Source organism: Lepidochelys olivacea, assembly GCF_965140295.1.
Source record: "Lepidochelys olivacea isolate rLepOli2 genome assembly, chromosome: 4".
Classification (NCBI taxonomy): domain Eukaryota; kingdom Metazoa; phylum Chordata; order Testudines; family Cheloniidae; genus Lepidochelys; species Lepidochelys olivacea.
This window is the reverse complement of record NC_140414.1, coordinates 58,122,170-58,147,943: the sequence shown is the minus strand read 5'-3', so window position 1 is coordinate 58,147,943 and position 25,774 is coordinate 58,122,170. Positions and strand designations below refer to the sequence as shown.

At 42.5% G+C, this 25,774-nt stretch overlaps 1 protein-coding gene across 9 annotated transcripts; it reads right to left on the bottom strand.

Annotated features, from left to right (window-relative positions):
- Positions 1–184: 184 nt before the first annotated feature.
- On the bottom strand, positions 185–24,661 carry SCOC (short coiled-coil protein). 9 transcript variants are annotated; one of them, XM_084627413.1, is made up of 5 exons: positions 24,404–24,661; positions 16,204–16,371; positions 3,751–3,825; positions 3,576–3,659; positions 185–2,652 (listed from the first exon to the last, which is right to left on the bottom strand). In XM_084627413.1, the coding sequence occupies exons 1-5, from the start codon at positions 24,465–24,467 to the stop codon at positions 2,510–2,512; spliced, it is 534 nt and encodes a 177-aa protein (XP_084483539.1). In that variant the 5' UTR covers positions 24,468–24,661; the 3' UTR covers positions 185–2,509. The 9 variants fall into 9 exon arrangements, with proteins under 9 accessions (XP_084483539.1, XP_084483540.1, XP_084483541.1 ...); XM_084627414.1 differs by having other exon boundaries at positions 3,751–3,822; XM_084627415.1 differs by lacking the exon at positions 16,204–16,371 and adding an exon at positions 4,294–4,350.
- Between the last annotated feature and the right edge of the window lie 1,113 nt (positions 24,662–25,774).

Sequence of the window (25,774 nt, the reverse complement as noted above, 5' to 3'; positions counted from 1 at the left end):
CAGTGAAAACTTACTGGAAAATACTATATACTCAGTGTGGTTAGCAAATGCTAATAATGCCTACTGTTTAAGTAATATTTCTATGTAGAACTTTTAAACTAATGTGAAAAACAGCCTTAACTCCCACATTTACATCTGTAAAACATTCCAACCCTATATACTGTCCATTCTAAGACAAACCAACTGAGACAAGTCAAAAGCTTTTATTAAATGTAAAATCAGAAATACAACACAATTTTAAAATGTTCATAAGTTAAAAGGCCACAACAGGGGGAAGCAAAATGTTTACAGTTGAAATGACTACTCTATGTACATATGGCTAAAATACCACTATCCAATCTTACATAATACAAAACATGATTAAGATTACTCCTTGATTTTAGGAAAGTGGCTCAACTCTAACTAGTGCACCAGGTGACAATGGTAGATCTTTCTTATTATGTAAAGGGGGTGTAGTGCTATCCCTTAAGTCATAGGACAGTTATGGAGAAAGGAGCAAAGGTATATATTTTTCAAAGACAAGTGTCATGGGCAGTTTTATACCCAAACACCACTTGCCTATTTGCTGCCAGTACTTGAGTACACACAGGGTGTTTAGTAAGCATGAAGGGGACAGATAAACCCCAAGGGAGTTTAAAATTACTGTCAGAGGTTTAAGACTTAGCCACTATGTTGGCCAGGCAGTTGGGTTAAAGCCCTAGCCAGGTTAGGTCCCATTCACTCTACAAATTTAACCTTGTTACAACCAGGGCCCTGACTCAATATCAGACTTAGAAGCTTCACTTGGGGCATCCCACCTGCAGCCATCTAAAACTATGCAAGTGTAATTTTTTTTTAAACAGTTGGGGGAGGGACTAAGGCCCCATTGCCTGAACAGTCTCAATCTTTCATGGATGTGGTCTTGTGTGTCACCACTCTGGTGTTGCTGAACTCTAGCTCTTTTAGCTGCCAAGGAAGCTCAGTCTGACATTGGTTTAACTCTTTACAGTTACATCCACTCACCTAAACATAATTTTCATGTTTGTTTTTATTTTACAGAATCCATCACAGTAGTGATGAAATGCAGCCTTGACAAGAACACATTTTACTTCACCTCTTAGCATGGGAAAAGTGATTTCCATTATTGAAAAGATGTTTTAACTAACATTCATAAAACCACAGCCAATCAACTAGCTTGATATAAAGACATTTGGGAGAGATGTGTAAATTTCAATACTGATACCTTTTGCTTTTTCACTATTAATACTGAAGTACACTAGAAATATTTGTAAAGACTTTGCTGACCTTTACTACAGCCCAACCCCAGTAACAGCAGACCATTTAACACATCTACACTAGGAAACTGAACGGTTGCTGAGGGTCACATAAATCAGTTCCCTTGAATCTGTGCTAAAACAGCATTTCAACTACTCATGTCACCAGAATATCCCATCCCAGCACTACCAATTTCTGCCCCTTCCCGATAGCATAGAAGCATATTAGTGCAAGAACTGAAAGTTACCACCTATGGCAATAGAAATCAGTACAAGGAGACTGGTCAGGCACCAAATATTTGAAACAGTAGGCTAGCTTCTGGCACCTGCACACTGCTCCAGTGGCACACAGAGGCTAGGGCCAGGTCTACACTACAAAGATTTGTCAATATAGACATGTCCATTGGGGTGTAAAAAAACAATATAGCTATGCTGGCAAAGCACCCACTACAGAAGCAGATATGGTAAGATGAGTAGTTCTTGAGACGGCATAACACCACCTCCTTGAATGACATTAGCAAATAGAAAAACTGCTGGCAATTAGGGAAAAGAAACTGGTTTGAAGTGTGAAAGACATCATACACCTTGTAAATAGTTTAACATCCCTGTAATTCAGCAGTCCCCATAAAATCTTTTACAAACTGGGTTTAATCTTCAGTTTGTCAAGAACAAGCAAGCCATTCAAACCCTACAGAGAACAGTCACATCTCCGCTAGTTCATGAAAATCCTTAACCTGTTCGAAATATTTATTTTTTAAAATGTTTGTTTTCATCTGAAGGGGTAATGACTGTGTTCTAGACAGATACCGAAAATTATTTTTTGAGCTGAAGAAAAGGTGGTGCAAAGTAAGTTTAAGTGTTCATTTAAAATAAGATTAACACCATTTTACACATCATCGTAGTATTCTGCTACAAGACACTATCCTAAAATCTTAAATAGTTGACAGTCCGATGTTTGCTTAACCTGACAAACTGAATCCAGTTTTGACAAGACATGCCGTTGTTGATTTTTGAAACAAATATGCAAGTCTAGTTATAAAGTCTCTACTTTACATTTGCACATTGCTCAAAGGCTAACAATACACAAACTCATGGCTCCAGTTGTTTATGATAATGTTTTTAACTATCTATAATTTTTATTAATCTTCAAATAGCCAGAGAAGCCAAAAACTATGGTATTTTAACTCATATAGCCTATGCCAATGAAAACAGAAAAAGCAGCAGCAATACAATGATGTAATCTGGAAATCAACCCCTTACTTTCGTTTGCTTTTTGTGTCAGTTGTCTGAAAAACACTAGATGCAGACATGAGATTTTCTATATATTGTCCAAGAACTTGATTCTCTGATTTGAGTTTCAGGTTTTCTTCCTTAACAGCATCTACTCGTGCTGACAGATCTATTTTAAAAAAAAAATTGTCTTTAACACAACACACTTAAGCCATGTGATACACCCAAATCAAGTTTTTACATAAGGTAAAACTGCAAGACAATGCAGTATGAAACACCACAGTAGCATAAGAGTCATCCAACAGTCTTTTTCTAAATGAACGGTTTCAGGGTAACAGCCGTGTTAGTCTGTATTCGCAAAAAGAAAAGGAGTACTTGGGGCACCTTAGAGACTAACCAATTTATTTGAGCATAAGCTTTCGTGAGCTACAGCTCACTTCATCCAATGAAATGAGCTGTAGCTCACGAAAGCTTATGCTCAAATAAATTGGTTAGTCTCTAAAGTGCCACAAGTACACCTTTTCTTTGTCATGTTGCAAATAGCTTCATTTAGAAAAGTCTTATCATATGGCAAACTTGTTACCCAACCATCTCATTCTGTTAATTACCCTTCACTTTTCTGTTTCTGGACTGTTTAAGATTTCAATTGTAGATTTATTTTGTGTGATTCACCTAATTTTTCAGGTGCTAACATGCTTATCTACTGTTGACTAAGCAGCCATAGAAATTTACAGAACTTCAAGCATTAATAAGCTCATCCACAACCATATTTACTCTATGATGAAAAGAAAAGTTACTGAAGCAGGTCCATTTTGACTTTTGAGTGATTTGGGAGCATATCAAAGGGCCTGGACACTAAATCATAGAAAAATATGTTGTTTGGTGCCAATGAAGTAGCTATCCATCACATTTATGTATCTTACTCTGCCTTTTGTGGTAAACGTTCCCTTGGATAAAGGCCATGGATAGCAGTACTTTAGATTGCCCTTTTGATCAGTAGATTAAGCGTTAACATAGAATACCGGCAGTCTCCCTACAAATACGTGCATGCTGCTTAACATTTGCAACATTCTAGGATGGAAAACTGCTAACCTTCGAGTGTGTGCTGCAGTTCCAAAACTTGATTAATAAGCCGTGTTTTTTCTTCCAGTTCCACCTGATTTTCAGCCTCAACAGCTGCAATAAACCACACAAACTTTAGTGCAGTCTTTGTGGCAGAATTTGCTATTACACTAAAGAATATTAGTTAAGAATAAAGGCCTTCTACCATCCATGTCAGCATTCATCATTGTGGAAGGGGAACTTTCCACTCCTGGATTCAGGTCTTCTGGAAGGAGTTCTGCTTAAAGAGAAAAAAAATAACGTCAAAAGAAGAACCAGCCGCTGCTATAACGTAGAAGTAATAATCTTTAGAGGTGAATTTTACAGGGGCTATGGTGGTGAGTCAAGTATTGCCTAGCCCGCATTCACACACAGACCAAACAGAACAGCGAGAGGCTTTCAAACCGATTCCTAGTCCCAGTCCTAGGGCTTGGCTACACTTGCGAGTTAGAGCACATTAAAGCAGCCCTGGAAGCCCTAGCTCACTACCCGTCCACACTGGAAGGCACATAGTGTGCTCTGACTCCACGGTTAGAGCGCTCCTGGTACTCCACCTCGGCAAGAAGATTAACACTTGTTGCACCTTGGCTGAAATGCCTGGGCATCAGTGTGAAGGAGATGTTGCATTACTGCATTCTGATCAAGCTCTGGAAACATCCCATAATCCCCTTAAGTCAAGTGGCCACTCTTGTCATTGTTTTGAACTCACTGTAGGAATGTGGATATGCCCTTTGAAAGCTCCATTTCTGACAGGCGGCATGCTTATCTGCTCGGAGACAAAGCAACCATTAGTGTGGAATGTGTGTGAAAGAGAGAGGTGGGGGGAAGAGGGTCTGCTGCTGTCTGAACTTACAAGACAGCATGCTGACATGCTCTCTCCCCCCACATACGCACAACACACTCCCTGTCACACTCCACTTCCCCCATTTGAAAAGCACACTGCAGCCACTTGAATGCTGGGATAGCTACCCCAACACACTGCTCTCTGGGGCCGTTGCAAGAGCTGCTGAGGTGGTCACGCCAATGTGCTTGTATCTGTCAGTGTGGACAGACTGCAGCGCTTTCCCTACTGCGCTCTACCAAGGCGGGTTTAACTCAAAGCGCTCTACATCTGCAAGCGTAGCCCTGCCCCAATCTGCACTCCAGGTAATTGGTCTGTCAGGGCACACAGGGAGTAAGTGACTAGCACTACAGCTGCAGTCAGTCAGGCCTGGGTCAGTTCACAGGACAAGCACTGGGCGCCTCTCCCCTGTACAGACCGGCTCAACGCTGTCCTGGGGGCTGCTGTGTCCTGCCTTCAGCCGGGGCACGGGCCCTTCCAGACGGGTTCGCTATGCGGACAGCCCGCGCTGCACAGGGCGGAGCGCCGGGAACGGCTCCCTCCCCCAGCGCAGCCGGCGGGACGGGCGGAGCAGCGGCCGGGCACCAAGCGGAACAGCTCCGCCGGCCCGGCCTGCCGCCTACCGTAGCCTCGGCCCCGCCCCGCCGCAGCGACCAACGCCGCCGGCCGGGCTCAGCCCAGCCGAATCTCGCTTACGCGGCGCTGGCCCAGTGCGCTCAGCTAGGAGCCCCGAAGCGGGGCGACCCCGCCCCACTCACCCCGGAGTCGCGCCGCTGCTCGACAGCCTGCGGTCCCCGGCGCCCAGAACCAACTCACTGCCGCTCCGCCTCCTCTCCCCAGCGCGCCTGCGCAGCCGTCCTGCCCAGGGCCGGTGCGCGCGCACGCACGCACCGCGCCTCGCTCACCAGACAAACGGAACAGAGACCCTCGAGGAGGCGGGGCGGGAGGGATCAGACCGCTCCGGAGGGCGGGGCGTTCCACAGGGACAGCAAATAAGCAAAGGGAGCTAACATCTGTCCTAACGTCACTCTGGCGCTTTGCTTGATTGGATAAGCTGTCCCATCGGGGGAGGAGCCTGCGAGACCAAAAGGAGGCTTGGGAAAGAGGGCGGGGTCTAGGCGGGCCCTGGCTCAGAGACTCGCTGCGGCCTTCGGTGGGCCTGTTCCTGCAGCAGTTGTGCTCGCGGGGGGTGGCGTTGCCCTGGCAGCCGCACAGCAGGCCTGAGCCGTGTCCCAACGCTGCCCGCTTGGGGTGTTTTTTAACCTGTCTCCTGAAAATAGGCGGAAAGGCGCCAACTCATGAATTTTCCCCTTGTCTCCTGTGACTGTCCCCGGGGGTGGAACCAGCACGGGGGCTGCCCTGTCCTGGTGGCCCATCCGCGTGGGGCAGCCAGCGGCCCTTGCTAAAGTCGTTATCATCGCCCACGGGTGTCAAGGGGCTGAACCCAGCCCACAGGCAAAACGGCTGCCAGTGTAATTCCGGGGGCTGCACAGACACAGGGACCGTGGGGAGCAGCAGGGACAGTTTGAAAGGAGGGGGAGCAGAAGGCAGATTTAGTGGTTTGAGGGGGGATGCAGTAGGGAGCTGAGGAGGTGCAGAGGATAGTGAGTGGGGTAGGACATGGAGGGGATCAGATGGCAGCTTCCCTCAGCCTGGGGGTGGGGAAGGGGAGTTCCCTCTGAGCATCAGGGGGAAGGTGGTGGTGCCAACTCTTGGAAATTGGTTGTGACCAGAATGTTGCTGCTGGGTCAAGACCAATAAGAAATGGATAGCAGTTCCCCTATCTTAGGGGCAAGGAGAGGGTAAGTACTAGAGTCTTCATCTGAGCAGGCAGGGACAGGTGTGTGGTTTTTTTAGTTCATTAACGATTGACTTTTCAGTCTGAAATTATCACACACACTTATTGGTGGAGGAATAGAGAGGTTACAAAGTCAAAATGCTAAAAATATTACTTGGAATTTTTTTTAAAAATCATGATTTTATGGGCCAATTTCATTATTTGGGGTGGGGGTCAACCCATTATTTTTGATCTCTTGAGGTTGGCAATACTACATATGCAAAATGTTCCCCTGGCTGCCTTGGTAAAAGGCACATGCAAATTAGCTCTGAATGGGGATAAAGGCTAAGTAACACTCCACCCTCTAGAAGTGTTTCTGATATGTGCCAAAAGAAAAGGAGTACTTGTGGCACCTTAGAGACTAACCCATTTATTTGAGCATGAGCTTTCGTGAGCTACAGCTCACTTCATCGCGAAAGCTCATGCTCAAATAAATGGGTTAGTCTCTAAGGTGCCACAAGTACTCCTTTTCTTTTTGCGAATACAGACTAACACGGCTGTTACTCTGAAACCTGATATGTGCCAGTAATCACAAGGTGTATCTCCAAGGTACAACAGTCCTTTGCATCAGGTACTGAGGGACACTTGTGCAGCATCTATGGGATTTCATCTCTGGCTAAATATGGATACTTATTCGACTCGGTCACTAATTCCCAAACCATTTGAACTTCTCCTATTGCTTTTTATGCACATCTGTTGGATTTTATTAACATCTTTATGTTTCTGTAAGTACAGAAGTAGTATAGTATTAATATTGTGAGTAGTCTCATTTACTTTAATGGGACTATTCATCGTAGTGGGTCCTCTACCCAGGAGTAAATGTTTACAAGATGAGACTCATAACCTGTGTTTATCAGGCAAATGAGAAGCCAGCTACTCTGAGAGTTCCAATCAAGGCTCCAGATTCTGATCTGGATAGGGCACCTTTGGACTGAAAATTGTCCTAAGGCTGGCTTAGACAATACTGAAGGATTCCTCCAGGTAGATAGGAATCCTCAGGTGACCTAGAACACAGGGGTTCTCAACCTTTTTCTTTCCAAGCCCCCTCCACCCCCGCGCAACATGCTATAAAAACTCCATGGCCCATCTGTGTCACAACAGCTGTTCTTATGCCTATAATAGCTAGGGCCAATGTTATGGGGTAGCAAGCAGGGCAATTGTCCAGGGCCCTGCAAAGCTCAGTTGCTCAAGCTTCAGCTTCAGCCCAGGCAGTGGGGCTCTGGGGCGTCAGCCCCCATGGGGCTCCAGAGCTTTAGCCTTGGGCCCCAGGAAGTCCAAGGCTGGTCCTGCTTGACAGCCCTCCTGAATCCTATTTCCAGCCCCCTGGTTGAGAACTGCTGTGACCTAGAGACTGTATCACCTTGCAAGAAGAAAGCCAAGGAATGTGTGGGCCCCTTACTGAATGAGGGAGGCAACCTAGTGACAGAGGATGTGGAAAAAGCTAATGTACTCAATGCTTTTTTTGCCTCTGTTTTCACTAACAAGGTCAGCTCCCAGACTGCTGCGCTGGGCATCACAAAATGCGGAAGAGATGGCCAGCCCTCTGTGGAGATAGAGGCGGTTAGGGACTATTTAGAAAAGCTGGACGTGCACAAGTCCATGGGGCCGGACGAGTTGCATCCGAGAGTGCTGAAGGAATTGGCGGCTGTGATTGCAGAGCCACTGGCCATTATCTTTGAAAACTCGTGGCGAACCGGGGAAGTCCCGGATGACTGGAAAAAGGCTAATGTAGTGCCAATCTTTAAAAAAGGGAAGAAGGAAGATCCTGGGAACTACAGGCCAGTCAGCCTCACCTCAGTCCCTGGAAAAATCATGGAGCAGGTCCTCAAAGAATCAATCCTGAAGCACTTACATGAGAGGAAAGTGATCAGGAACAGCCAGCATGGATTCACCAAGGGAAGGTCATGCCTGACTAATCTAATCGCCTTTTATGATGAGATTACTGGTTCTGTGGATGAAGGGAAAGCAGTGGATGTATTGTTTCTTGACTTTAGCAAAGCTTTTGACACGGTCTCCCATAGTATTCTTGTCAGCAAGTTAAGGAAGTATGGGCTGGATGAATGCACTATAAGGTGGGTAGAAAGCTGGCTAAATTGTCGGGCTCAACGGGTAGTGATCAATGGCTCCATGTCTAGTTGGCAGCCGGTATCAAGTGGAGTGCCCCAAGGGTCGGTCCTGGGGCCGGTTTTATTCAATATCTTCATAAATGATCTGGAGGATGGTGTGGATTGCACTCTCAGCAAATTTGCGGATGATACTAAACTGGGAGGAGTGGCAGATACGCTGGAGGGGAGGGATAGGATACAGAAGGACCTAGACCAATTGGAAGATTGGGCCAAAAGGAATCTGATGAGGTTCAATAAGGATAAGTGCAGGGTCCTGCACTTAGGACGGAAGAACCCAATGCACAGCTACAGACTAGGGACCGAATGGCTAGGCAGCAGTTCTGCAGAAAAGGACCTAGGGGTGACAGTGGACGAGAAGCTGGATATGAGTCAGCAGTGTGCCCTTGTTGCCAAAAAGGCCAATGGCATTTTGGGATGTATAAGTAGGGGCATAGCGAGCAGATCGAGGGACGTGATCGTTCCCCTCTATTCGACATTGGTGAGGCCTCATCTGGAGTACTGTGTCCAGTTTTGGGCCCCACACTTCAAGAAGGATGTGGATAAATTGGAGAGAGTCCAGCGAAGGGCAACAAAAATGATTAGGGGACTGGAACACATGAGTTATGAGGCGAGGCTGAGGGAGCTGGGATTGTTTAGCCTGCAGAAGAGAAGAATGAGGGGGGATTTGATAGCTGCTTTCAACTACCTGAAAGGGGGTTCCAAAGAGGATGGCTCTAGACTGTTCTCAATGGTAGCAGATGACAGAACGAGGAGTAATGGTCTCAAGTTGCAGTGGGGGAGGTTTAGATTGGATATTAGGAAAAACTTTTTCACTAAGAGGGTGGTGAAACACTGGAATGCGTTACCTAGGGAGGTGGTAGAATCTCCTTCCTTAGAGGTTTTTAAGGTCAGGCTTGACAAAGCCCTGGCTGGGATGATTTAACTGGGAATTGGTCCTGCTTTGAGCAGGGGATTGGACTAGATGACCTTCTGGGGTCCCTTCCAACCCTGATATTCTATGATTCTAACTCTCCCAGCTTCCCACACAGGGATTGGCAAGGGGACATGGTTAGGGATCTCTTATGACCCAGTTGCCAGAATAGTCATTCAAAACTGTAGTCAGCATAAATTAGATCAACCATCAGGCTTCTTTAATTTATGTTGGGAACTGGTTCAGTTAGTGGACCAACCCAAAATTCCAGGTTTCAGAGTAACAGCCGTGTTAGTCTGTATTCGCAAAAAGAAAAGGAGTACTTGTGGCACCTTAGAGACTAACCAATTTATTTGAGCATGAGCTTTCGTGAGCTGCAGCTCACTTCATCGGATGCATACTGTGGAAACTGCAGAAGACATTATATACACAGAGACCATGAAACAATACCTCCTCCCACCCCACTCTTCTGCTGGTAATAGATAAGCTATTACCTTATACCTTAGATAAGCTATTACCAGCAGGAGAGTGGGGTGGGAGGAGGTATTGTTTCATGGTCTCTGTGTGTATAATGTCTTCTGCAGTTTCCACAGTATGCATCCGATGAAGTGAGCTGTAGCTCACGAAAGCTCATGCTCAAATAAATTGGTTAGTCTCTAAGGTGCCAGAAGTACTCCTTTTCTTTCAACCCAAAATTGGGTGAGTGCACCTTCTCAGATCCTATAGTACAGTGTAAGAGATGAGGGCATTTTGTTAGAGTGCACTGATTGGGAGATTGCTATGAAGCTCAAATGATATTACTATTTTTGTTAATGTTTGTACAATGCTTCAATGCTCTATACAGTGTTCTATAAAGCCTATGTAATTATTGTATATGGTGACATGGTGATGCTGCATTGTGATGTTTCAGTCTGAGCCTTCACCCAAAATCAGGTTTACCTCTCAGTTCTACCAATGAAATGAGAACCAATGATGGCGTAAGAGAGACCTCTAGTGTCTAGTTAGGCTAGGCACAAATCTCTTTTCTTTTAAATAGATTCAGGAAAGTTCTTATTTGCATTTAGATTTTTTTTCTGATTAGACTGTAGATTGCACAATCACTTGTTGTGTTAACGGTACCGAAATGCCATTTTATTAAAGTTAGGTTAATAGAGTGTAGCTGAATGCATGTAACCATTAATTATCAATATTCTATCTATTAATAATTTCAAATTAATACAACCTGATAGTGTAGTATTCTGAGACCATAAAATATTGCTAGAATGTATCATAACCATATAATAGGGAAAATACAAATACTACATGTTGCAGAGGCGCAAATTTGTGATTATGTCTTTTGTCATCTAGACTTCTTACAGATTTCCATGTAAAAACACTTTTCCAATATTATTATTGTTACATTTAGTACTGTCGTAGCTAGGAGCCCTAATCATGGGCCAGGACCGTGTTTTGCTAGCACTGTACTAACACAGAACAAAAAGATGGCCCCTGCCACAAAGAGTGGACATTAATGTCAGTGGTATGGTCTGCAAGATATTCTGTATAAGTGCCTGAGCAATTTAGAATTTTTAGATTGGAAATCTTTTGATAGCTTTTAGTGTGTTTCAGCCAAAATCTGTCCTTGAATGCACATACACGGCTCCCACTAAGATCATTTTGGACCTAAAGAAGCCACTGGCGTGTTTTGTAAGGTTTTTGGTTTGGTTTGATTTTGCTTCTACTTTCAAGTCTCATCCTGAAAATGCAATGTAGAAAATCAGATGTCGGATACAACTAAGTGAACTCTCCTGTTTTATAATCTGTTGACACCTCAAGTTTAGCCATCTCATATACCAGAATGTTTTTTTCAAGGGGGATGGGACAGCACATAAGTACCTGGTTATAGATAGATAACTTGTGCCACATGGGTATGTAGGTGAGTGTCTTGGACTATACACTCCCTTTCAGAGGAAGTGTGTTTTCTGCTGTATTTACACCTTGGAAAGTATTCCATGGTACTGTACCATGTTGATGGATGCCTCCTAAATGCTGTGCTAATTTTAAAAACAAACAAAAACCACTCTTCTTTTTACCTATCAAGCAACAGTTTATATAAAAATGAACACGTTTCTCAGGATATGAAAGGATTTATGGCTGATCCTCACCCTCTCTGTCATGCCTTTGTAATTAGAGCTGCTGCAAGCTGTTTGCTTTTAGAAAAGGTTTTTGGTTTTTTTAAACCTCTCTAATCCTCTCTAATCCCTGCAAACAAGCCCCCAGTACTGTAGCTATGACTTCGGAGCTTGTCAGTGGCACCCCTTGATTGGCCAGCGAGTGCTACTAGTAGAATGACAGAAGCTAGCTCTCTTCCTATGATCTTGCATGCTGCCCTTGTTATGCTGCCAGCCTGGCAACCAAGAGTCATCTTAGATCTCTGGCATAGACCGAGTGTAGTACTGCTACAACAAAACTACCAGCACAATGCATTTCTCCTGTTTTTAATTAAATTCCTTCTAAACTCAAGAGCATGGATGGCTTTTGCATATGTATGTGTGCATATGTGGAGTTTGTTTGCCAGGCAAAAACCACTCCCTTTTGTCCACAAACAAAAAAATTGTTACAGGTGTTTTTTACCTGAGGAGACTTCTCTTCAAATCTGTAGTAGTTTCTCCCTTCCATTATTCCCTGTTTTAAGACAGGGAGCTTTGGATCCTAGCAGTGCCACTCCTTTTATCAGTCATGGGGTTTCATTTAACTAAAACACTGCCCCCTTCTGCTCCTTGGCCTGACTATGCTATTTCAGCAGGGCAACATGCTGAACACCCTCAGTTCCTACTTAAATGAATGGGAGCTGAAGGTATAAGGTAAGGTATTCAGCACTTCACAGGCCTCTAAAGTGCAAAAGACCTGGTTCTTGCACAAATTACAGTGTTCACTGGTGTGGTATAATTGCTAGGTTTCCAAACTAGTCTCAAGTAAATTCCAAGTAAATTAGTGGTTTAATAAGCATTAATAACGTTTATAAAAATGCAAGGAGAACAATGGGGAAGACTCCAAAATGCCTATGTAGATGCTGTTATTATTTTGTAAAAATGTTCATAAATTAATCCTAGAGATTTTTGTGTTTTTTTTTGTTTTTTTAAGATGGAGTGGGCTTGCAATGGAGTCCTTGCTTAGTTTATGACTCTTTCTATGACTGAGTGTAACTGCTTGTAATAAGAGATGTCCTCAGACCATTATTCTAGCTTGTTCTTTTGTGGACCAGCCAGTTGTCTGAATTATAAAATCATGTTGGATAAAACATTGGAAATTCTGCCTTGCGTTTATTTTCCATTTTGTCGTATGGGGTGCTGTCAGGGGTTGTTTTACTTTGCTCAGTTTGGGGTAGGATCCTATCATAATGTCTGTTTTTGATACATAACTCTGATCATTTGGGAGAGCAAATGTGCTTTGTGTTGTTTTATCTTATCTGAGGTTTACGTTTCTCTGTTTATAAAATCGTATAGTTTTAGGTCTCAACTGATGCAGAAAATGAGATGATGGAGAATTCAGTATTAGGTTATTAAGTTATTTAAAGATGCACAGGGAACTGGGCAAATGTTTCCTTGCATGTGTTACTGTAGCACTATTAGCTAGATTAGCTCTTGGTAGTCTGAATCATATACTGCCACATTTGTTTTGTAGGTACTTATATGGTCCCTATGACTATAGTATCTGAGTGCATCACTATCTTTAGTGTATTTGTCTTCACAACACCTCTACAATCCCATTTTTACAGATGGGGGACTGAGGCACAGAGAAACTAAGTGACTTGCCCAGGATCACATAGAAAGTTTGTAATAGAGCAGGGAAGTCCTAGACTAGTCCCTTAAGTACTCGGCAACTTTTCCCATCAAAAGCCTCCTGCTTCTGTTCAATGTTTTCAAAGTTAGCAGGACAAGAGAGTAGAGAGTGGACGGTTGACTCTTCTGTACTTAAGTAATCTGTGTGGGATGGAGGAGAGAAATATTTCCTTGGTGAATACATAGAGAGAATAGTTATGATGATAAAAGAAAAGGAGTACTTGTGGCACCTTAGAGACTAACCAATTTATTAGAGCATAAGCTTTCGTGAGCTACAGCTCACTTCATCAGATGCATATCGTGGAAACTGCAGCAGACTTTATATATACACAGAGAATATGAAACAATACCTCCTCCCACCCCACTGTCCTGCTGGTAATAGCTTATCTAAAGTGATCATCAGGTGGGCCATTTCCAGCACAAATCCAGGTTTTCTCACCCTCCACCCCCCCACACAAATTCACTCTCCTGCTGGTGATAGCCCATCCAAAGTGACAACTCTTTACACAATGTGCATGACAATCAAGTTGGGCTATTTCCTGCACAAATCCAGGTTTTCTCACATCTCCCCCACCCCCATACACACACAAACTCCCTCTCCTGCTGGTAATAGCTCATCCAAACTGACCACTCTTCAAGTTTAAATCCAAGTTAAACCAGAACATCTGGGGGGGGGGGGTAGGAAAAAACAAGAGGAAACAGGCTACCTTGCATAATGACTTAGCCACTCCCAGTCTCTATTTAAACCTAAATTAATAGTATCCAATTTGCAAATGAATTCCAATTCAGCAGTTTCTCGCTGGAGTCTGGATTTGAAGTTTTTTTGTTTTAAGACAGCAGGGTAGAGTGGAGGAGCTTGGGACCTGAACCAAGAACATGTGTAACTATGTAACCAATAAGGGGCAAGCTGTTAAACAAATACCAACTGTATGCATCAGAGTGAAGATCTGGAAAGTGAAGGGTAAAAGGTATTAGAGAGACCAGGGGGGTGAGGTAATATTTTATTGCACTAACTGCTATTGGTGGAAAGGACAAGCGTGTAAGTGGCACAGTCCTTGCCTTCTGAGACCTTGGGGGATCATCTGTGTCTGCCTGCCATCCTGAATACTGATGGTGCCCCAAAGGCTGACAAGGGAATGACTTGAGGAAGAGCTCTGTACCGCATGCAAGCTTGTCCTTTCCACCAACAGTATTTGGTCAAGTAAAAGATATTACCCCACCCAAATTGTGTCTCTCGTATCCTGGGACCAAGACAGCTGTAGCAACACTGTGAAAGATATTTTCAAGAAAGTGAAATGGCAGTGAGCTAGCTATGTTGGAGGAAGCTGAACTGGAAGATGGACTATGTTTTCAACACTTTCAGCAGAACAAAGACTGAGGTAAGTTTGTTTGCTTTTTAAATTTTCATAGTCTATGACAAGTTCAGAATAAAAAAAAATCTTGAGGATTTTAAAGGGATACAGTTTGTTTGGTGCCTGCAAATCCTACTCCTCAGCAAAGTGTTACATAAATAGATGATAAATTGAAAAAGTACATTTTTTTAAAAAGTGAAACCAACATATCTGCTAGGCACAGCTGCTCTGTCACTTGTTTTTTTTTTTTTTTTTCTTTACATCCTTCCCCCAGATCTCATTTATAGGTTGTGTCCACTTAGACCCCAGTAATGCACTGCGAACTGTGCAGGCAGAATCAAAGTGAAGTCAGTGGGGCTCCTTGGGTTGGAAGCTCTCTGGGGCAGGGACTTTGTCTGTAGAGTACCTAGCATGCATATGGTGCTATATTTTACTAAATAACAATCATTTACCTTGCTTAATGCAAAATAAATTCCAAGTAATGCCCTGCATACAGAGATCCTTGGCATTAGACACTACATGGAACTTACCCTCCTTTTTAGGGAAGGTACATTTTGGAATCTTAACTGACCGTGTCCCTTTTGAGTGAAGTAGACCAAATATATCCGTTGTGTAACTCTCCTGACTTCACAGTGTTTTGCTGACCTCTTTACATAAAATTTGTCACTTCTTACTTTTCAAAAGTGTTAGCACAAAGATCTTGTCTGGATACTTTCTAGGAGTACACTGAAGGTGATAGTGATCACCTACATTGATAAATTTGCCAGAAAAAGCAACAGTGCTGATCCCTTTATAAAAGAAATACTGTCATAATCAGTACATAAGTGTTCCCTTTGGAGGATATCAGACAAAATAGTCTGGTTGTTATTTTTTCTCATGATTAGTTGCACTGATTCTGATGGGTAAAGGGAGTCTGATATCACATGCATGTTACTCCTGCGGGAATTCTGTGCCAAAAATTAAAAATTCTATGCACAATATTTTAACATTCTCCAAAATTCTGCATTCTGCATATTTTAATTGTCAAAATAACACAATATAATCATGCCAGTTTCAATTATTTAGGTAATTTATTTTAAAATACCTGTCAGCAAGTATGTCTGTAACAATACAGACAACAAAAAAGATTCAAGAAATGTTTTTTGACAAATAGATTCCTTACGAGGCATATTCATACAGAACTTTGAGTAATAATTCATTTAAACTACAACACAGAAACTTATTTCCCACACCCCTCAGACACAGTGCAAAGGCTTGGGGGAGTTAGGGGTAGCAGATGAGCTGAGGGAGAGGGAAGTGATTGCTGGAAGAAGCCTGGGAGTGAACCTGGAGGGTTGTCGGGTGTGGGTGAGAGAAGTATGGAACAGTTTTTTTGGGGGGGTGGGGGATTGTTAGGGAGTTGGTGAGCCTCCCCCATGCAGACTCTGGCTGACCCCTAGCCCCTCTCATTCCATCAGGAACATCTGCGCCTGTCCCCATATGTCCCTGCACCCCTCCAATCCGCATGTGTCCCTTCACCCCCACTCACCGACCCAGTCCTCCATCCCCATGTGTCCTTGCACCCTCACTCATCCACCCCCTGTTCCCATGTGTCCCTGCACCCCCACTTTCATTCAGCCCCCATCCCAGTCTGTTCCCTGCTAGCCTTTCTGAACCCCAGTCTGTGACACACACCCTCAGAAGCCCCATGTGTCCCATGCTGTCCATCCCCCTATATCCCATGCCTCCTCACCTGGCCCCACAGGCAGGGCACTGTGAGTAACACAGCTTCTTCTCCTCCTCCTCCCCTCTCTGCGGCTGGCTGCTCCTGAGCGGAAGCAGCTGCTTCTGTTCTGGCACCACTGCAGCCCCTCGTGGATAAAAGGTGTAACTGCAGTGCCTCTCCAGCAGAATGTATTTTCTGCGGAGAAAAAAATATTCTGTGAGGGACATGAATTTTGCCTGTATGTAGTGGTGCAGAATTCCCCCAGGAGTAACATGTATGATGTCAAATACCCATCTCTACATCCAATCAGATTTGCCTTTCTGAAGATTAACTACACTTTGGTGAGAACCTAGAAGCAGATCTGCTGCCACTAGGGTGACCAGATAGCAAGGGTGAAAAATTGGGACGGGGGTGTGGGGTAATAAGCACCTATATAAGACAAAGCCCCAAATATCGGGATTTTCCCTATAAAATAGGGACATCTGGTCACCCTAGCTGCCACCTGGCTCCTCTCTCACTGAGAAGAACAAAATCAAAAGGGCAGATATTTATTTGCATATGAGTAAGTGCAAATTAGTCATCCTTGATTTTGGTTATTTGTTTTTGAGTAGTAGAGACTGTCTGAAACATTCACTAGAAGGTTGAGAGATTAGGCATAAACTATGTTCATAGAATTTTGCTAGTTTATTTTTGTTTCTGAAATTCAGTGCCCTTTATCTTGAAGAAAATATTTTATTACTAATCACATATGCTAAAAATTGATTGTTCTGTCTTGTAAAGCAGCACACCAAGATATTAATATCTATTCAGCGCTGTTTAAAGAAGAAATAAGAGGATTCTTTTTATTACTGGAAATACTTAAACACTGCCCTAAGTAATGTTCCACTATTCAGCGTCTTTGTTTATTAAAGCTGTTTTTACATTGCACACTAGATCATTTACTTCAGCTAACTGTATTTTCTGACTGAAGATTTACACAGAGAGTGAGAGAGAGACCGTATAATTTTTAGCAAGACATCAGTGACCCTGAAGTCACAACTGATTTACATGTAACTAAGAACCAGCACTAATCCATTTCTTATTAATTTTCTTTATAATATTATCTAAGGCATTTTGCCAGGCCAGGAGAGGTATTCATGGTACTGTAGCCCATATTATCTTCAACTACAGGAACAGCAAGTTTCACTGTACAAAAGTAATTATCTATACTTACATGTATCCCAAGTTCCAATTAAGATTTCCTAAAACTAGCTGACATTGCTTGCAAAAGGAATTAATTTATTCAGCTTCACTGAAAAGAGTATTTTCCATATAATAGCAATGATCTTTCAGCATATAAGGTATCATTAATAGTCAAGATTATTTGAGTGCATAAATATGTACAATTACATTATGACTAGAAAGAGAGACAGAATCTCAGCATGTTTTGACTCCTGACACAACAGACAAACAGTAATATAGCTTGTCACTTCCTACTGGTGGTGAACACTTTCGGGTGTTTTATTTCTAAAACTTGTGTCTGCATCATGGTTTTTTCTGTGATGCATAGGATACACCAATAAACCATTCACTTCTCTTGACAATGTTACAGGTACAGGAGGAATCTGCTTCCACTGACTGACAACAGAGGCTTCACTGTTCCCCATTAGAACAGGAATGTGTGCTCCCTTTTCATCAACAATAGGATCTGTTGTACATTTTCTAAAATGAGTATGGCACATCACTTTTTAGACTTCAGTTTTTCCTTGTTTAACCAATATTGTTACGGGTGGGGAAATGAAAAGGAATACAAACTGCTTGATACTTTTTACTAGCAGTGCTAAGTACTACAGGTCTATAATGTCAAGTCTTTTCTTTATCTGCAGAGATGACAGATGGCCTTTGAGAAGATTTTCAAGTAATGCTGCTTTTGCCAGAATGCGATACAATTATTATTTCATTTTGCCACTAGCTGTAAGGAATGCTGTAAGTAACACATGGCACCTTCATACAACTTGACAGTCTCAGCTAAAGAAAATAGACCTATACCAAAAACAGAAAGAGTGTTGATTAATATTATCCATAATAGTTTCATAATGGCAGTTTTATTTGCCAAACAAAATCAAGCTATTGTTTGAATGAATGAGTTCTGTGTCTCAGGTTATTGTAATGAACTGTCTCATATTATTGTATATTCTTTGTATGCCAGTAGCACCTATAGGCCCAAATTGAAATCAGGGCCCCATTGTGGGCGGCATGGTAGAAACACAGAATAGGAAATAGTTCCTGACCCAATGAGCTTATAGTCTGCTTATGTTTCCTCTCTTTAACACTAAGTAAACCATTTAATTTAAGCATTAAATGGACATTCTTCTCATCCCCTGAAGACCTGGACTTCACAGATGATGTTGCTCTTCTATCACATACCCAACACCATATACAAGAAAAAACTACTCGACTCAACGTATTTAGCCAGCAAATTGGACTGAAAATCAACCGCAATAAGACAGATATCATGACCTTTAATATTGCCTCACCATCGCCAGTACGGATAGAGAATTATGTTCTCACCAATGTAGAAACCTTCACATACTTGGGCAGCACCATCAGCCAGGATGGAGGAACAAGCCAGGGCAGCCAGAACAAAATCAGTAAAGCCAGGAACACCTTCAGCAGCCTAAATACAGTCTGGAAATCCACAAAATACAACACCAAAACCAAACTCAAGATTCAGCAGAGCTGCGTACTTTCAACACTACTTTATAGTGCAGAATGCTGGGGAATGAGAAAGTATGACATGTCCAAACTGTCTTCATTCCATACAACCGGCCTCAGAAAAATCCTCCGTATCTTTTGGCCCAGAACAATCTCAAACCAAGATCTATTGGCACAGTGCAGCCAAGAGGATCTGAGCACCATCATTGCAATCTAGGAGGTGTTAGAGATGGATCAGTCATGTGCTTTGGATGGAAACTGATTCCATCACCAGAGTAGCAATAAGATGGACACCTGAAGGCAAGCGAAAATGAGGCCAACTAAAAGAGCGAAGAGCTGTGGAAGCCGAGCTGAAAAACCTGGGGCACAGCTGCGGAACCATTGAAAGACTTGCCAGAAACAGACAGGAGTAGAGGAGCTTTGTCACTAAGCGCCGGAGGTGTAATAGGAACATGATGACGATGATGAAGAAACCATTTAAATAAGATTTTTTTCAAAAAATGGGAGTTCCACCTGCATGTGAGAAAATGTGTGCATGCATGCACCCTCATTTGTACACACCGATATGGCAATTGCATGTTCAAACTGTTTGCCAAGAACCTATTTGTATACAGAATAATCCATTTTGTTCACCCAGAAGAGTTGCATGTGCATTTTTCCCAATGCACAAATTGACATCCAGTTTTTAAAAATTTTGTCTTACTGATTCTCCCCCAAGCTTCAGGCTATGGATGACAAACATAAAGTACATGGCATGGTCTTGGCATTTTGCTAATGTAGCCCTTGTGCTGCTATGTTTTGTGAGAACACCTTTCAATGAGTCATAGCTCACCAAAGCTTTAATGGTGACCTTACAGTAAGGGGGAAGTAGGTTTATGCTTTTTGCTTCTTTGTGAAGTACAGCATAACGAAGGCCTGAAAGGTCTATGGAGAAGAGTTTTGCTTTTCATGTCCAATTCTCTTTCCATTAGAAATTCAGCTCTTGTTTACCCTGTTTTTCTTGTATGTACATGTATATATAAAACACCAACCCACAAAGCAGAAAAAACTTCGGGCCTTCTTTATACATTGTAAAGAAGTAAACAAGCACAAATCCAATGTTTGTTCCAGCTTATGTTGCCTTTAACACAGTGTACAGAATGGCAGTATGCTAGCTTCTACAATTAACAATAAGTGCTGGTCTCACCATTTAGTTGAAATTTTGTCTTTATTTACTTTATACAATCAGTTGGGTCTGTAAACATCTTTGAGAAATTTGTAAAGTGTTGTTAGTATGTAAAAGAAAAGGTATACCTTTACTTCTTTACCCAAAGGTGGAAGTACTTTTACTGCTTCACAAATATTAATTATTGTTTCTGGACACACCTAGATGTCTGTGCTGCTACTGTACTGCCCCTGAAGCTTATCTTTTTGCTACCATTTTGTATTGGTTGTCTGATTCAAATTAAAAATGAGATTAAAAAAATCTGGGTTTTAACACCAAAATGGAGAAATGCTGCTGTTATGAAATAGCAATAGATATTAAATATTCATGGCTTTCAGTCAATCAGAATCAGTAACCCTGTTGCTTAGCCACAATTTTCCCTGACTTTTTGCTATGTTTATACTAAAGAAACTTTGACATGTAAACTTGCAGTTTTTGTAGCCGTGTTAGTCTGCATCCACAAAAACAACAAGGAGTCCGGTGGCACCTTAAAGACTAATGGATTTATTTGGTCATAAGCTTTCGTGGGTAAAAAACCCACGGACTGCTCGTTTTTGCAGTTTATATGTTTATTGGTCTGATATGTTATGAGGTAGCACGCACATTTAGCACAATATTTTTCTTGTAGGCTATATTTGTCTTCTTCAGTATTAAAGTTCTTTATTTTTGTCTATTTCTGATAGGATTGGTGCAAAAATATTTGCTACAGTTCATTAAGATGAGTGATCAGACTTTAAACTTAATAACTGGAGCGTTTACTTCTGCAATCACATCAGCTCATTCTGAAAGCAATGTCCACTTGCTTATCATTCATTTCAGGGTCCGGTTTCAAATTGCACTTTGGTTTTGCTCCCTCCTTGCACTGGCTGTAATTCATTTCTTGGAACTTTTCCTGTCTGACTCTTATTCCCTTCCTTCTTTCCCCATTCATCTGTAATTGGCCTCATCTCTGTTTCTCACCAGTCTTACCACTATAGCCACAAAAGCCTTCTCTTCCTCAGTTCCTGCCATCCAGAGTTATAATAGTTAATGCTAACATACATTTTGGAAGTGATATTAAACTTTATGCTTCAGGGTTTAAACCAGTATCTAACTACTAGGGGTTAGGTGGTGTCTTGCATCTTGTTCTGAAGCATTTGGTTCTGGCCACTGGCGGAGACAGAACACTGGACTAGATGGATCACTGGTCTGAATCATATGACTGTTCCTAGAACAGCATGCCTGTGTCCCTGTTTCCCTGTGATTTCAAATCTTATCTGAAAACATCACTTTTCTGTCTTGCCTATTCAGTACCTCTTAATTTCTCTCTCCTGTGATATTATTAATTATTGCTCTTGCTGTTGACTCCTGTTGGAACAAAAATTTCTGGGATCAGTGGCAGACCTATCACATTAAGGGACCCCAACTCTGGAATTCACACCTCTCCATGGGCCACCAGAGTCCCAATGTAGCGCACTTCAGCTTTCAAGGCAAAGCATATTTATTTAGTTTAGCATGTTTAATTCCAGGTTTGGGTGTTTATATTTGACGGTTTTTTAATTACTGACAAATGACATGTTAGTTATCAATATTATAGATGGTGGCAGCAGCTTTGTTTGTGTTACCCACTCAGGGGACTTGGTGGTCTTGGTATTGAAGAACAGGACTGGCCTCTGTTCTTGATGTGACCACAGACTTCCTGTGTGATTTTGGACAAGTCACATAGGTCAAGTATCTAGTGCATAACTTTTGAGATGCTTAGGATGTGATTTGAAGAGGTACTGAGCAACTACATCTAGTTCAAATTAATGAGCTGTCAGAGCTCAGCACCTCTGAAAATCAGATCCCGGGTGCTGTAGCACCAATGGACTTCAACTAAATGTATGTGCTTTGCCTCTCTGAAAATGAGGCCAAGAGGGTCTTAAGTTGGGCACCTGAAAAATGACACAGACACCCAATGTCAGTGGACACTTTAAAAAAAGTAGGCCTGAACTCCCTTTCCTCATCTGTAAAGTGGGGATAATATTTCCCTTGCTGACAAATGTGTTGTGAGGCTTAATTCATTAATATTTCTAAAGCATTTTGAGATCCTCCTTTGGAAGGTCAGAATCCACATGCTAGTCCAGTCTGAGAAGGTGGGTGTTGGGCAGATGCAGATTACCCTAAATCATGGACCCACTGTGGGTATGCCTGCACTGCACACTAAGCCGGGGCTCTGAGTCAGAGCCCCTCTTCTGCCCCCCACACAAATCAGTCTGACTAGGGTCAGCAGGCAGTCAGGACCTGGGTCCCAGACCCCTGTTAGGGGGGTGAGTCAGAGCCCAAGTCCCACTATAACTCAAGTCTAAGCCCTGTCATTTTGCAGTATGGATACAGCTCAAGCCACAGAGCCGAGTCAAAAGGTCTATGTAGTGCAGTATGGACACATTAGCACAGCGATGAGACCTGGGTCCAGCAGTTGTAAACCTGGATTTATAGTGCAGTGTGGATGCTCAAGCATGGGCTTGGATACACTGAATCCAAAGCCTGGGTCCCACAAATTAGGGCTTAGTGTGCAGTTGTAGCTCACAGCTCACTCCTCTCTGCCTGCTCCTTCCCCCCACAGTCGTTTGTCCTTAAGGCAGGAAAAAGGTGGGAGGGTATAGTGTATGTAGGTGGGTTGTGTAGGCAGGTATTGTGTAGGTGGGTTGTGCAGAGGGTATAGTGTGGGGGGAAGGGTAGGGCAGTTGGGGAGTGCTAGACAACCACTTAACCGATACTCTGTGAATCCCCCTTCTGCCCACCCCTCTTTACTTCCCTGCAGAGTCTGGCCTGGGGAAGAGCAACCTGGTCCCCGGCTGACCAGGAATTCAGCCTCTCCATCCCAGCCATCTAAGAGCTGTGCTGGGCTGAATGGGTGCTGCCCTGGGGCACAGAACAAAGGCTGCCATTCTTCCTGCCCCTTTCCTGGGCAACCTGCCTCCCCCCACCAGCACCCCCGAGTGCTGTGGCAGGGGAAACAATCCACTGGCTTGTTGGGCTTGCACTGCATGGGGATCGTGGCCAATGAATCCCAAACACACACCCCAACCCCTCCGTTCTGTGTAACCCACCCAAACACGGACCTTGGGAAGAAGTGGAGCAGGGGTGGGAAGAAGCAGAGTAAGCGTGGGCCTTGGGAGGAAAAGGCGGGACAGGGCGGAGTACGTGTGGGGCCACAGCCTGGGCACCAGTGCCCCCCCCCACACTTCTAGGGAGGTTCTGGTGCTACTGCACAGGGCACAAAGGCAGCAGACTGGCACGCTTCTAAAGGGAGGTGATCTGTGTCGTGTACGGCATTTGTCCCCTACAAGGCCAGCCTGTTTTATTTTGGGGAGACTTAGCCTCCCCAAGCCTCTGATACACGCCACCCATGAGTTTATGTAAATTATAGTTTTAATTTTGTATATAAACTCCTAGCTATATAGTGATACATGCTTTCTAAAGCAATAAAATGATACTTAAGGGTCTGATTCTCTGCTCCATCACACTTATATGATGCTGGTAGAGAATCAGATTTTAAAAGTCTGAATTATGGGAGACAGTATGAACAAAAGACACTACACAAAATAAAATGTTATAGTAAAGAGTCATATGATAGAATGGGGAGAAATGGGCCATGCTACATAGTAATCAATGAGCCACATTTCTGGCCTATGTAAATCAGCATTGTTCCACTGAGGTCATGCTGATTTATGCCATCTGAGAATCTGGCTTGTCCTCTTTAATAATTTTATTACATATGCATGGTATAACACATTCAATTTTTCCCATAAATAGAAATATCCTATTCCTCCTTCCAAATAATTTTTTGGTCCACAAGCAGGTGCCCTTACAGTTTCTTTAAAAACAATTAAATGCATAACCGTTGGGATTTGAATAGATTATGTCATTCCAGTCACTAATTAATTTGTGACACTTCTTGTGACCTTTATCTGCTGTATATTGATTATGGTGCTAATCTGTATTCAATGGGTATTTCTTTTTTTTTTTTTTAACAGTAACAGCTACTGAGCTAACAAACATACTGTTTTTTCCTACTAAGATAGTGGAAGGCTACACAATTTCCAGCTGGAAATATGTGTCACCGTACACTATTTAGACTTCTTCCACAACTCCCCAGAAAAATCTCAATTTTTATTAAAATCACAAGGCTTATTCAACTAAACAACTAGAAAAGTTTACTCAAGGGCATTTTCTAAAAATAACATTCTAGCAGATAATGAATAATGAGAGATCTGCATGCGCACACACAGACTACTTGTATTACCTAATATTATTGTTTAGCCTTAAAATTTGTTGTGTACTATAATAAAATGACTGGCTTCTTACCTGAATCATCTGCCAAGGAAATGTTGGTGAAAGTGCTGTCTTCCTCTTCTAGAGGCTCCTCCATTTTGTTTCAGCTTTTCAAACAAATTTGTTTCACAAATGCATCAGTGGCATTTGTCACCCATATTTCAGCTTGCATATGACATCTCTTGTTAAATCTTTAATGATTCCATCCACCAAATTGGTGCTACCTGATCCTTCCAGTAACTATACACGTCTTTCTTTCAGTGTGATCTCTTGACTGAACCCTGAGCTCCTTCCCGGAAATTGTTAAACTACAAAGTTAAAGAGTTATAACAGCTTGATCAGATACATGCAGAGCAAACACTATTGTTTCAGACTGGCTGTGTGACAAGTACTGTACTTTCTGCATAATGAGGTCTCTTTTCTTTTATCTTTTCTTTTCAAGACAGGAAGAAGTAGGGGAGAAAACCCAACTTTAAGAGCTCAAACAGATAATTTTACCTGTAGCTCAAGTAAATGCAATGATCAGGTTTGGGAGCTGCAGATTAAAAGCCTAGTCCTTCAAATATTTAGACACAGGAGTGATTTTACTTACATGAGCAGTCCCATCAAAGCTAATAAGACTAGTTGCATGAGCAAAGTTACTTGCAAGTCTAAGGATAGGACCTTATGTTCTGTGCTGTAGATAGGAGGAAAATGGAGAAGTTGTCACAATATAGACAAATCCTTCTTTATTCTTTTAGGTTGCATTTTTAAATTGTCTGTTTTTTATGAAATTCTGTATATGTGTCAAATTTGATATGACAAACTAGGAAATGCACCTTGAACTGTGTACCCCTCAGAAACATACTTTTGTTGCATTCATGGAACTAAGTGGCTGCTTTCTAGCATCTGTTTTAGGGCTTGCCTACATAGTGGGGTAATGGATACTATAGTGGTATGATTTCTAAAGCACAATAACATGTTGTGCATCAGTTGGTCTCTGATGACCCGGCTGGTGTACCGTAAAGGTTCCTAAAAGACCAGAAGGATCTACGTGAACCAATGAATGCAAATATATTAGTGTGCTTTAGAAATCACACCTCTGAAGCACACATTTCCATGCCATCTAGACAAGTCCTTGAAAGGTTTTTATTAAGTCCATAGCTCTGGTCAAAGATAGTATACTGGATTGTGTCTACTTCATGTTTAGCGTGTTGTGAGTTCACTTTTGTGAGTGGTTTTACGCCAGTATTTAGATTTACATACCTGGGACTGTTCTTATTCATAAAATTGAGCATGTACGTAAGTGTTTTCAGGAGCAGGGCCTAAAGAGACGAGACACAAAGGGTGGGGAAGGATGCAATTTACAGAGTGATAGATGGCAAACATGCCAGTTAATATGGAGATTTTCAACTTTATCTGCAA

What these genes read in the sequence shown, in the direction of transcription:
- SCOC (XM_084627413.1), bottom strand. Translation starts at nt 24,467, where the DNA reads ATGGAGGAGCCTCTAGAAGAGGAAGACAGCACTTTCACCAACATTTCC. An exon ending in TTCCTTGGCAGATGATTCAG is followed by an intron (nt 16,372 to 24,403) that starts GTAAGAAGCCAG and finishes TTTTCTCCGCAG; the next exon opens with AAAATACATTCTGCTGGAGA. An exon ending in ACTGCAGCACACACTCGAAG is followed by an intron (nt 2,653 to 3,575) that starts GTTAGCAGTTTT and finishes TTTTTAAAATAG; the next exon opens with ATCTGTCAGCACGAGTAGAT.